Below are 13944 nucleotides of genomic sequence, written 5' to 3' on the forward strand. Positions count from 1 at the left end.
ACATCACACCTGTCTCACACTAGTACACATCACACCTGTCTCACACCAACACACATCACACCTGTCTCACACCAACACACATCACACTTCTCTTGCATTATTAACACGCAGAACTACACAACAGTAACAACAAAGATAAAATGCATTCTTTATTTTCCTATGACGAGTTGACGCTCTGACTGCAGCCTCAGTCGTTGTAAAGCTCCACAAACTTTTTTATTCTGATAAAAATGGCCTACAGATAAAAAAAGAAAATTCTCGAAACTTTCAATTCACCTGACTTACTTTAGAGTTCCAGCCCCCCCTCTCTCTCTCTCTTTCTCTCTCTCTCTCTCTCTCTTCTGCCTTTTCTGGCAAAGCATCATGGGGTCTCCTACGAGTCTGATCGAATGCTGGCAGGCTTCAGGAGAAATATCTCCACACTTTGCCATCACGGCATCAGCACTGAGGTACACACACACGCCTCATCTGTAGTTTTGCCAGAAAATTTGGAATATTGATGCAAAAGTTGAAGCTGCAAGTTGGGCTGCAGCCTTAAAGAGGCCTCTCTCAAATCTCACAGTTCTTGGTCTTCCTCTTCTTCCTCTCCCGCCACTCTTCTATTTCCACCGACCTGCTTTCTGTGATGCATGTGTCATCAAAGCTTTCAGAAGCTGTCCGCTTTTATCTGCTCACTACAGTAATGAGGCCAAAAACAGTCACCTGGCAGGTTTGCTGAAAAGTGCGCTCAGCTGTTGGAATGATTATTATTTCATTTCATGGTCAGCAGTTTATATTTTCTATACATTTTGCTGCACATTTTCCCATCATTCTGATTGATTGTGTTTTGATCAGTGCTGCATCACTTCAGTGTCTAGCAGGCGGTAGAAACGACATCATGGGTTTTTGGTCACTGTGTTCATTGAATGCATTTGTGTGAAATGAAAACGGTTCTGTTTCTGACTGTGATGAGTTTTGATGATGTGACCTCAGGTTAGACTGATGCATATTTAAAATAAAACTAACTGTAACTTGCAAGAAGATTGCAGGTTCAAAATGCATGTTCTCCCCGGTCTGCTTGTGTTCTCTCCAGGTTCTCCGGCTTCTTCCCACCACAGAAAACATGCACTAAATTGTCCAGAGGTGTGAGTGTGTGTTTGTGAATGATTGTCTGCCTGAGTGTGGCCTTGTTATGAACTGGCGGCTTGTCCAGGGTGTACCTTTCCTCTCGCCCGTAGCCTGGTAACGGACAAAGCTGTGAAATAAACGTGACAGATTGTGTGGACTACGTCTGACACAGAGGACAGGTCGTGTTTTTGATGAAGATGCAAATAATTGAGCCTAACGAAGCAGTTTCCTGTTACCACAGCCTTCGCTGCAGGCCACTGCTACGAGCCCTTTGTGAAGTACGGAAACATGACCAGTAGCGACACCACCTGGGCATTGGGCGCTGTGGTGGAATTTGCCTGTGACCCCGGCTATACTCTGGAACAAGGTTCCATCAGCATTGAATGTGTGGATGCCAGAAATCCCCAGTGGAATGAGACGGAGCCAGCCTGCAGAGGTTCGTATGAGTGATCCCACCAAGAGGAATGATTGCTGCTGCTCTAGCCAGCAATGGGTGGAACCGATTGTTGCTGCATGGATCCGATCACAGTAACAGTTTTAGTAAAGTCTATGCTGAAGTTCATACAACAACCGCCCATAGATCAGAGCCATAATAGTACTTTAGCTGTTCAATCGTTATACCAGAAAGTTGACAAAACTAGAGGGTGTTTAGAAAATAAGTGCATGTTGAAATGTACCATGTAGAAACATTTGGTTTTATTTTGCACTGAAAATGACACGTAAAGAAAATCTGTTGCGAAAGCAAAGAGTGAAAATAAGGTACCAGGAGGAGGACAGAGACACAGAGGGACGCTGCAGGACAACTAAAAACTGAGGAGGATACGGGACAAGCTGAAACTAAGCAGTGAAGAAGAGGACAGAGACTGAAAGGTTAATTCAAAGAGGACAGAAACCCACAGAAGAAAATTAAAAATGTGTCTTTTGATGTCAATAAAGTTTATTTGAAGAGTACGTCATATAGTATGTGAAGGAGCAGATAGAGGAACAAAGAGTGACAGGCCAGAGGCAAATATTCTGACAATGGGGCTTCTTTTTTTTAATGATAACGAATCTTTTAGTTATTTTAGATATAGTTTCCTTGTTGTTATTTATTCCCATTTCACAGAATACTATGCCATTTTCCAAACCCTTAAAACAGATAAAAGTATTTCATAATAGTATTTGTCCAAACGATCCATCTACATGTCGACTCTTTTGTTGCTTCTCCGGCTTTCAGCTGTATGCAGTGGCGAGACGACGGATTCAGCCGGGGTGGTCCTGTCCCCGAACTGGCCCGAGGCCTACGACAGAGGCCAGGACTGCATCTGGGGAGTCCACGTCGAGGAGGACAAGAGGATCATGCTGGACATTCGAGTGTGAGTGTCCACCTGTCCCGTGTCTGTTCATCCCCCTGAGATGCGAGAGGTGAGCCGGTTACCTGCTGCGTCCGTGGTGTCGGGATGGATCATCATCCAAATGGCACCGCAGCAGAAGCTGGTTGATACCGAGCGCTGCCTCACCCCGACTTGTCAAACACAGCGAGAACACGAGACGCTGCTAATGGCGGCGCGGCCGGCTGGTGAACGAGCTGCCTAAGTGCTGCACAGACAAAGGTTAATTATGTGCAGCAGAGGAAACTAATTATATCAGCCCCCTCACTAATCCCACTCCTGCACTGCTGCTGTGTGCCGCAGACGCTACACGTGTGCAGCATGGGGGGGGGGGGGGGGGGGGGGTGAAGACGCAGAACAACCCCCCCGCTGTGTCTCATCCCGATAAAGCAGTCAGCCGGAGAAAAGCATTTGCTATTTGCAAGCAAATTAAGGAAAGTTAATTTGCATTGCTTGCATCTTAAGCCGTTTATTGCGTTCTCTCTCTCTCTCTCTCTCTCTCTCTCAACAGCACATGAGTTTATGTTGCTCATTGAAGTATTGGAAGTGATGTTCCAGCTGCAGAGGCACAGAAAGGGAGTAGAAACATAATATACCTCCAGCAGGTGACACCGTTTGGTCAAAAACATTTATTAAGACCAAATGAAGGAGCGAGAATCGTTGAACCGACGATTGATCAGGTCCTCATGTCAGGCTGGGTATTTACGCTACGTCATTTATCAGTCCAAAAGGATGTCCTTGGTTACATTTCCATCATCTGTCTCATTTCTATATGGATGATGGGATGTGGCCACGGCCAGATAGAGTCCAGTCGAACCCTAACTCTGGGCCATTTTAGCCTGCAGACGACAGAACTGGTTTCATAGTCTGCTGAGTCGACTCGTCCTTAAATGTCTTTTTCCAGCGTTATTTCTTTTACGGCCCCATTTTCAGCCAATCATGTTTGCTGCTTGTCTGTTAGAAGACGACAGCATGGCAGTTTATTTTGGATAATATGATTTATAGAAGATCTGACTCTGAGGGAGCCCAAATAAACAATCATCTTCCCATTAAAGGTGCAGTCCGGCACTCTCTTCCTGGCTCGGCTCTGTCTCCACGGCAGCGACCCCTCACAATGTCTGCTGATGCTGCAGAGAACCGGTCCGTCTCTCACTCTGTCCCCAACAGAGACAAATACAAATAGGAGGACAAGCATGATGCCTCTGCAAAGGGCACACGACGCCAACGCTGGTGACGCGTCTGAGATCGACTGACAAGCTGAAATTCAAATGTGTTAAACCAGTCTTGGTGCTCGGATCAAGCGCCACCCACATCTGTGATCATGCACACAGTGACTTCAGACGTTACTGTTGCGTTCAGACCTCATTTAGTGATGTTCAGCTGTTCAAGAAAAAGGTCTGCAGTAAACGAGGTGTCTGCACGCTGTGGGCCGCCCCCCTAAAGGAGCACAAAGCCTCCTCACTGTGTGAACAGGAGCCTGGAAGGCGTTCCCACATTTAAATGAAGCTCTGCTCGCTCTGAGCCCTTTGGGCAGACAATGTGCAGAGATGATTACGCCTTTAACAGGGTCCCTCAGCACACACACACACACACACACACGCCTGTGCACATATCTCTGACTTCCACTCCATAATGGAAGGAGGAACGTTACCACCAGAGCGTGTCGAATGACCTTTATGGAGAAGGGAGGAGGAAACAAGGTGCCTTTGATGAGCTGGCGTCCTGTCCGGGGTGTACCCCGCCTCTCGCCCACAGACAGCTGGGATGGGCTCCAGCAGACCCGTGACCCACAAGGTGGATAAAGCAGAAACTGGATGGATGGATGGATTATTTTTTTCAAATTGAACTACCGTATTGTCCGGATTATAAGTCGCGGTTTTTTTCATAGTTTGGTCGGGGGTGCGACTTATAAATCGGAGCGACTTATATATGCTTTTTTTTACAAAATCTGTGAGCGCAGAGACAGTAGCCTACACATTTCTATAACAGGTGTTACAGGGAACTCTGTGACCCGTCAGAATCTGTCGCGGTTTCTGGAGGTTCAGAGTTATCTGTCACACCTGTTATCTAAAAACACAAATTAGAAGGGCTGAATGAAAATGTCGCCGAAAAGAAAGTCATATTCCGCGGCTTACAAGCTTCAGATAGTGAAATATGGAGCCGAAAACGGCAATCGAGCAGCAGAAAGAAAGTTTGGAGTGAGCGAAAAACTTGTAAGGGACTGGCGAAAAGCGGAGGTTACGCTTACTGAAATGAAGAAAACAAAGAAAGCTAATCGCGGGCAACAAGCTAGGTGGCCGCAGTTGGAGGAACGAGTTCACGCATGGGTGCTTGAACAACGTGCTGCTGGGAGAGGTTTGTCAACGGTGCAGTTGCGTCTCCATGCCCAGGTGGTTGCCAGGGAGGTGAATATAAACGGCTTTGCGGGAGGACCTTCTTGGTGTTACCGCTTCATGCAACGCAAACGCCTCTCTATCAGAGCTAGGACGACACTGTCCCAAAAACTGCCAGCGGACTTCCAAGCCAAGGTTGACAGTTTCCGCGCGTTCATTGAAAAGCATGTAAGTGATCACAACGTGACACCGGATCATATTATTAACATGGACGAGGTCCCCCTCACTTTTGACATCCCCATGGGCCGAAGTGTTGCAGAGAAAGGGCAAAAAAGTGTGAATATCGTTACAACTGGTCATGAGAGATCACACTTCACAGTGGTGCTGGCATGTTGTGGAGACGGATCAAAACTGCCACCGATGGTCATTTTCAAACGAAAAACCATGCCAAAAATCCAATCCTCCTCAGTTGAAGTCGCCGTGAACGAGAAAGGGTGGATTGATCAAGAAATGATGAACTTGTGGCTTACAAAGTGCTACAATAAGCGACCGGATGGCTTCTTTAGAGCACGCAAAGCTCTGCTTGTGATGGATAGCATGAGAGCGCACATCACACCACAGTTAAAAAATAAATTAAAAGTTTTCAACTCCATAGCTGCCATCATCCCTGGAGGCTTAACCAAAATACTCCAGCCACTTGATATCTCCGTGAATAGGAGCTTTAAGTCAGTTTTGCGTAACCTGTGGGAGCAGTGGATGACGGATGGAGAGCACAGCTTCACGGCAACCGGGAGAATGCGCCATGCAACTTTCCTGGAAGTCATTGAATGGATCGACAAAGCATGGGCTTCAGTGACAACCGCAACCATCCTGTCGGGATTCAGAAAGGCTGGAATAATTGGAACTGCAACTGACGACGAGTCTGATGTAAGCGACGTAGAAGAGGAAGCGGCGTCTTGTCTACCTGCCGAGTTGGGGGAGTTGTTCAAAAGTGACACCGAGGATGAAGATTTCCTTGGATTTCGTGATTCGGAGTAAAACCTGATATTTTGGTAAACGTGTTAGCATGTTCTTTGTGCTATATGTTGTTTGGTGTTGGATTTTATCAAATAAATTTTCCCCAAAAATGCGACTTATCCTCCAGTGCGACCTATATATGTTTTTTTCTTCTTAATTATGCATTTTTTGGCTGGTGCGACCTACAATCCGGAGCGACGTATAATCCAAAAAATACGGTAAATCAAATTTGTGTCGGGGAACGGAGAGAGTGATTGATCGTTCTCTGCAGAGCCATGGAAGGCCTTGGTTGGGTTCATCGGGTTGGAGGTGAGAAGCTAAGGCAACGCTCATGTTCCTGGACTCAGCCGGAGACATTCAGATGGACAAACCTCGCTCACTGTTGAGAGCAGGATTTAACACTAATGGTGCAATCAATCATCTTCCTCTGCTTCGCGGGACACGGGAGTTGTTGGAGCCTATCCCAGCTTGCTATTGGCGAGAGGCGGGGTACACCCCGAATGCTTCGCCAGCGCATCACAGTGCCACACAGATACAGACAACCCGGACCTTCTCACTGTGAGGCAACAGCGCCACCGTTCTTTTATTTTTAGGATTATTATTTGGGTATCTTCCTCCACAAGCATTTGACTTGGAACCGGAGGGTGGTCGGTTCAGTTCCAGGGTGGACCACGCTATGGAGTGTAAACTGGTAGCTGCAGAGGACCCATGAAAATGGGTCCGTTCATCTCCTATGCATTGCCGAGGAGCCCTTTGAGTAAGGCTCCGAATCCCAAAACTGCTCCCAGGCCAGGGCCAAGTGGCTGCCCACCCTGTCCTCCATTCATTTGTCGCATGTCTCCAGGTTCTTTGTGTATGTGAATGTGTGTGTGCTCCAACCTGTATGTGTGTGCAATATAGAGATAGAGAGACTGTAAAAATACCCCCCCACCTCCCTATAGGGGGATTACATAAAGAATCTGAGATTTCACTTTATCGGACCATTATGGCCATTTTCATCTCCAGTGCTCCAAATAGCATGATTAGACATGAGCACTAGAGGAGGAGGAAATGATCCTTTTGGAATGAGCACAACTCTCAGGGGTGAATTTGAATTATGATGGTTGTTGGTTTGCAGTCGCTGCAACATCCTGTGAAATTAAGCCATTCTGAACACAGCCCAATAAATTTAAACCACTTAATACAGAATAAACTTTAGATTCTTGTTGGGAGACATAAATAATTAAAGTCACTGTAGCTGTTTTGCATCCTGCGTAAATGGAAGAGACACCAATTTTAAAAGAAATTAGATGGTACTGAAATAGAAATCTGTCTGGTATACCTATTTAAAAAAGGTTGTAGGTCAGCTTTAGATTAGATCATTTATCAAATGGGCTATGCAACATCTCATTTTCACTTTTGTTTGCTTTATTACAAAGGTTTATGGTTAGGGTTAGGCCCATCCATCCAACACAAACTAAGAAACATAAACTCATTGTTTCCTCTGGAAATCTTCTCTGGGTGTCTTTGTGCAACGCGAGAACTCGTGGTGAGTTGGTGCATTAATGCAACAGGGCTGTTGTGTGTGTGAGTGCAGTGTGTACCGGTGTTGTTTCCTGTTGTTGGAGAAAGCAGTTTAGCTTGGAGAACACACACTCAGCGTGTGTTTCCTGTTTCAGGTTGAACATTGGGACGAATGACCTGGTGACCTTCTACGACGGAGACGACCTGACAGCCCAAGTCCTCGGCCAGTATGGCGCTTCGAAGCCCCGCTTTAAGCTGTTCACCTCCACTGCAGATGCCACCATCCAGTTCCAGTCCGACCCCGCCACAAATGTTTACGGCTATGGGAATGGCTTCATAGTCCACTTCTTTGGTAAGTATTCAGCATAGAAAGAGCTGATCCTCTGAGGTGTATGAGTATAAAAGGATCATCATCAGGGGAACATAATTACCTGGAAGAATTTCCTGATACATTTTCTGTATCCCCCCCCCCCACACACACACACGTTTGCAGAAGTACCTCGTAATGACACCTGCCCAGAGCTTCCAGAGATCTCTAATGGCTGGAAGAGCTCCTCCCACCCGGAGCTGGTCCAGGGCACCGTGGTGACCTACCAGTGTTACCCGGGTTACCAGGTGGTGGGTGCCGAGCTGCTCATGTGCCAGTGGGACCTCACCTGGAGCGGTGACCTGCCGAGCTGTGAGAGAGGTGAGTCCAAAGGCAGGGCCGCTTTGATGGAGCCATCAGCTGAAAGATACCATACGTATCAGAACTAAGGAGGAGGCGGAGGACTGTGTGTGTAGGTGTGTGTGTGTGTATGTGTGTGTGTGTGTGTGTGTGTGTGTGTGTGCGCGTGTAACACATCCAGTGATGCATGCATTAAATAGTTCCCGGATCAGGCAGGCCAGGTCATACAAGTAATTCAGCTCCACAATAGCATAAATAACACCTGGGGGGCTGAATAGGCAGAATTAGCATAACAAGCAGGTTACCGGGAAGCAAGTTCACCAAACTCACAATCTCATTCTACATCACTGAATGCATTGAATTCTTCATCCTCAGTGTCACGAGGAAGGTGAAGGGCCGTCTCCTCTTCGCGTGGCTGTCGTCAGACTCGCCATCAGTTCCGTTTCCAAAAATCACCCCCTAACACCCAAGTATTAAAAGTAGTATTAAAAGTATTAAAAACGTAATTATACACAGGTTGTATTTAATCCACTTAATTATTACTAATTATATTAATAATTTAATCACTGGATAAAACATTTGGCAACTGAGATCGCTGTTTCTTTATCTCATTCAACCTGCCTCTATAAACGCCGATAGCTGATTGGATGGCATTTTGCACTTTCATGGATCGAAGCACAGAGTTGGAACCACAAAAAACTGGGGATTTCCTGTACATATTTTAATATACATAAATCGCACCTGAGTATAAATCGCAGGACCAGCCAAACTATGGATAAAAGTGTGACCTAAAATCCGGTAATAGTTGCTGGGATGCAGTGGGTGAAGTAGTAATCCTCATTAACGACAGCACTAATGGCATTACAAGCAGCGATCCCTGGGAGCACCAAGGACAGGCGTGTCTCTGTAGACACAAATTGTTTAAATCTCTTCCATTAGCTGGCAGGTCAGCGACATAACCTCTGATCAGTCAGCGGATTCCGTCCCCTGAGATGTGATTACCAACCTGCACTGAGGCAGCCATGTTTTACCAGGCAGCATGGATCGCTAGGAGACAGCGAGGTGTGAGGCGACTGACTCTGGGGATGAAGAATGAGACTCGAGCTCTTCTTTGTTCAAGGGATTGAAGCATTGTGGCTACCTGCTAATGCTCAATATTAAATCAATCATTTTATTTTGCAATATATTACAGTGCTTATTGTTTATAGTATCGACTTTCTACATTGGTTTCATTCAGATTTATTTTACAATCATATCTCAGTGGATTCTGTTTTCCACGTTATGATCATGCTGAACTTTTGTGTTCATATTCTTCGATGTAAAATTCACTTTCTCTCCAATGTCTTTTCACTTGAAAAAGAAAAGCCGTTAGTTCCACTGGTGAAACACAGACGTGGGTTCTTTAGATTACGCGTTGTGTCCTGATGTCGTTTAATCAAGGTGAGACAAAGACAAAAGTCAGGGCACAACCCAACCTTCTCTATCGTTGTACGTCTTTGTCCATCCAGTGGTGTCTTGTGCCGACCCGGGGAAGGTGGAGCACAGCAGGCGGGTGCTGTCGGGGCCTCATTTCACCGTGGGTTCAACCATCCAGTACGTCTGCAACAAAGGCTTCACTTTGTCTGGAAACAGCTTGCTAACCTGCTTCAGCCGAGGACCCCCGGGCCCCAGGTGGAGCCAGAAGCTGCCGAGATGCCTGCGTATGTATGAGTTCACCGAGGCTGCACGCTTACAGCAGACACCCCGCGTAAATCCAGAGAGAGTCCATCCCACTTCATTCTGACCGCCAGCTGCCGAACCACAGCCGTGGCTCAACAATGCGTGTGAATGCACCAGTAAACGCCGCTTCATGCACCCACAGCTCCTGCCTGCGAGCACCTGGAACGATGATGAGTCTCAGAATATGTCTTCTCTGCTTCATAAAGCCTGATCCCCCTTTAACTTCACTGTGAGAATCACCCAGGCCAGAAATAACAGATCTACTGACAATGTGACTGGCGACGCCCCGTTTCCTTTACAGAAAGATTGTGCAATGATCATGTTGGTCAGCATCCCTGCTGCGATGCCCCACCTGTCAGGTCGACTGATCTCCATCTAGTGCTGAGTTAACTGGATTTTTAATCTGGGAGCAAGATTTGAGAAGAATCAGCCTTTTGTCTGCACAAAGTCTGATAATTTCTACGGCATGTGAAAAACGGAAACGTAAACCGGAGCGCTGCGTCTATGTTTTTGATATTTTATTTAAGTATTCATCACTTTGGTGATTTGAATGAAACCATTCAGTGGCTTTTACTGACTCGTCTTAGTTTCCTTTATACCTGACGACCACATCCGCCTGAAGAAAACAGCCTCGGAGGCATCAACCTCATTTGCATGCATGAATGTTTCATACACACCTGCCGTCTTTGTGGAGACATATTGTGTGTCGGGGCTGACTAACGATTAATTTAACGGGACAACGGAAATGACTTGCAAGATAAACCGGGCCCTTGTTATTCATGAGAAGGAGATCAAGAGCAAAAGACAATTACGTGGTCAGAAAACGGCTAAGCTGACTGCAGGACGTTCTCCGATGCAGAGAGCAACCTGTCGTGGTGTGCATGTGGAGCTGCCTCTGGGACAGCACTGATGCAGAACTTACTTTCAACCTATTCACTTTGAGCTCTAGAAAGACTTTTTAGTGTCAGAGATATGTGCTCTCTGAGATCTTTGTATGAACAAAGTCTTCTGATTGTTCATCCTTTCAGCAATGATGGACCTGGCAGAGGAATCCTAGAGGGCAGTTCTTCTCATATTCTGCCCTCTAACGTGACCTTTCCGTTATGAAAACATGATAAATTGCCCTCAAGGCGGCCATTGCAAAAATGTATTAACTACCCTCTAAGGCTCCAAAGTGATGACAAGCCCTCTGTGATGCTTTCACAACGGGTAAATTCACCAACACCTAACCTAACCCTGTCTTTCTAAACGGAAAGAGGGGGGCCAACACGGCAGGTCATCACAGGGCCACACACACGCACACAACAATTTGCATGTTTTTGTTGGTGGGAGGAAGCTGGAGAACCGGGAGAGAACCCACGCAGGCACGGGGAGAACATGCAAACTCCTCACAGAAAGGCCGCAAGTCAGATTCGAACCTGTGACCTTCTTGCTGTGAGGCAACAGCGCTACCCACCGCGTCACTGTGCGGCCCTTTAAGAAAATCAATGAATGAATAAACGTAAAAAGATTCTGAATTATCACATCAACACTTTGACAGGATGGGCATTGTGCAGCCCTCAGCCATCATACAGCCGGTTAAAGCACATGACATATAAATGTGCTAATAATATGTAATATCCTGTAAAGCAGGGGTCGGCGACCTAAGGCACGCGTGTCATGGCTGGCACGCAGAGAATACTAAGAGCTTCTGCTGAACTGGTGCCCTTACTGACAGAAAACAGAAATATTCATATAAAATGTCAAAACGTGATCATATCTTTAAATCATCAGCATTAAGTGGAATGGAGTACACATTCCACTTGATGGAGTAAACATTACACTTAATGGAGTACACATTCCACTTGATGGAGTAAACATTACACTTAATGGAGTACACATTCCAATTGATGGAGTACACATTACACTTAATGGAGTACACATTCCAATTGATGGAGTACACATTACACTTAATGGAGTACACATTCCACTTGATGGAGTACACAGAGTAGTCTCCTTAACAAACCTGCAATGCTTCTCCTCTTAACTCAGCCGAGACCTTCGAGCCCTGCACCCACCCAGGAACCCCCACCTACGGGATTCCCAGCTCCAGTGAACCTCACTTCCAGTCTGGAGCGACCCTGCAGTACTCCTGCCTCGCTGGCCATCAGCTGCTGGGTGAACCTGCTCTCCGCTGTATCCCTGGACACCCATCACAGTGGAGTGGCCTGCCACCTGTCTGCAAAGGTGAGGAACTGCATCTCTGGGCCTGGCTGCCATGATCAGATCAATGCCAGTTATTGGGTTACTGCCCCTAGTGCCCCGATCACACTCGGCCCCCTACCTGGTAATGTCATTCCATGCACGCCTTGCCTGCCAGCATCTGCCCCTGCTGTGATGTGCTGCAGTGTGTCAGTGGCGTCTCTGCACAGCCTGCACTGAGGGTCCTGTCTGGTGTGGTCGACCCCACCCTCTATTGATCTTGTGTTCAGGGCCTGTTCTTGTGCTGCCATGATTATTTTATATGGGAAATATTGATTGATTGACTGATTTGAGTTACGAGCTCGGTCCAGGAACAAATTAACGTGTACTCCTGTGTCAAGGTATTACTGTATGTATATATACAGTTTAAATAAATATATATACACACACATACATAGTTAGATCCCCAAAATGTTCTCCCTAACTTGTTGAAAGAAATGAAAGGGAAAACTGGAGCAGTACTCCTGTCCTGCCCTCAGCCGAGGACTAAATAAGCTTCAATGTATTTGGTAGAAATGAATTAAAATACCATTAATCAAAGCCCACTGGTCTTAAAAACATCATTTAGATACAATGATCAGTCACACAGAAGAAAAGAGATGGATCTGAATTTGTTATTTTAGTTTGAGATGTGATCCTTTAAATATTACACAGAGGACTTGATGCTTTTTTAAGACGTCTGAAAAAGCAGAAATCCGTCATGGTGAGAGAAGAAGAGGCTTTTTCTTTGCTGCTGTTTTAAACGGCTCTGGGCTGAGGCTGGAACCAGTGCAGGCTGGAAGGGAGGCGGAGGGAGGGAGGCGCAAGGAGGGAGGCGCGGGGAAGTGCTGTAAGGACACGCTGGACACAACACCCAAACGGCTCTGGGATCTCAGCCCCATCGTTGTGAGTCTGCCAAACAATGAATGAACAGATCATTGCAACATTATATTCACGCATGGTGGAGGATAAATACACAGGAGTTCATTTCACGTGAATATTGATCATCCAAGCAAACACGTACAAGAAGTGTTGAATTAATACATGTATTATGTTCCTTCCTTTTGCCCTTTGACCTCTGTTTCATTTCACCCCTGTGTTGCCCCCCCCCCCAGCCCATCCGGCGGCGCACGAACCCAGGCTAGATGGTAAGAAGCTCATTTAAGCTGCACCTGCTGCATGAGCTGAGCTGCAGCTAAAATAAATCCTGCCCCCTCTCCATCAGCAGCCACTTCACACCTGAGACTGGGGGGAGCGCAGGTGGCAGTCGCTGTCCTCACACCTGTCATCCTCCTCATTATCATCATCATCACTGGGAGCTACCTCTACGTTTCAAAGTAGGTTTCGGCATGAAAGTAAAGGAGAAGACTTTCACATGATGAAAGGAAACGTTTCCTTCGCTGTTGTCGTCGTGAAAGACAGACAGAGAGACAGACAGACAGAGAGACAGACAGATAGGGAGACAGACGGAAGAATGAGGAGGGGCTCTAATGTGTTTAACATCAGAAGACAGATCAGGTCCCCGGCTGGGTTTAGCAAGCAAAGGGTGAGGAAACAAATTAAATATTCAGGAACAAACCATTCTTAGCACGCCCTCGCTAGCCTGATGGGAAACGAAAGTGCATATCTGACGTGGTCTTTGTGCTCAGGGTGCAGAAGAAGCCTCCACGACTCTGCTTGTCCTCCAGCGTGCCGTATGAAGACATCGCCTCTCGATCCACGTTAGACCGCTCTGTCAGTGAGACACCGGTGAGTCGTAGGAGGGTTCAGACAACTGCACAAAGCATTTAGTGACATCTAGTGGTGACGTTACAGACTGCAAACGAGCGGAGCGTCCCCTGCTCGTCTCTTCCAAGCATTAGATTTATATGTTGTAGAGCAACAAGACAAGATAAATGAAGAACACTTCTGTTTTCTGTAGCCACAAGGAAATGTTTGGCGTCGCTGTCCCTGAACCGGCTGTCCATTCTCTCCGTAGGACACGAAGGAATACCAGGTTTCCATCTGA

General features: G+C 46.6%; 1 protein-coding gene across 1 annotated transcript in view; it reads left to right on the forward strand.

The window, feature by feature from the left end:
• sez6b (seizure related 6 homolog b) overlaps window positions 1-13944 on the forward strand; it is a 45542-nt gene extending 31598 nt beyond the window's left edge. Inside the window, exons 8-16 of the mRNA XM_068745786.1 lie at window positions 1349-1543; window positions 2324-2462; window positions 7486-7682; window positions 7824-8018; window positions 9506-9697; window positions 11748-11942; window positions 13162-13273; window positions 13586-13685; window positions 13915-13944. Coding sequence (XP_068601887.1) covers window positions 1349-1543; window positions 2324-2462; window positions 7486-7682; window positions 7824-8018; window positions 9506-9697; window positions 11748-11942; window positions 13162-13273; window positions 13586-13685; window positions 13915-13944 — 1355 coding nt within the window. The remainder of the gene's footprint in view (window positions 1-1348; window positions 1544-2323; window positions 2463-7485; window positions 7683-7823; window positions 8019-9505; window positions 9698-11747; window positions 11943-13161; window positions 13274-13585; window positions 13686-13914) is intronic.

Source organism: Brachionichthys hirsutus, chromosome 11 (genome assembly GCF_040956055.1).
Source record: "Brachionichthys hirsutus isolate HB-005 chromosome 11, CSIRO-AGI_Bhir_v1, whole genome shotgun sequence".
NCBI classification, from domain to species: domain Eukaryota; kingdom Metazoa; phylum Chordata; class Actinopteri; order Lophiiformes; family Brachionichthyidae; genus Brachionichthys; species Brachionichthys hirsutus.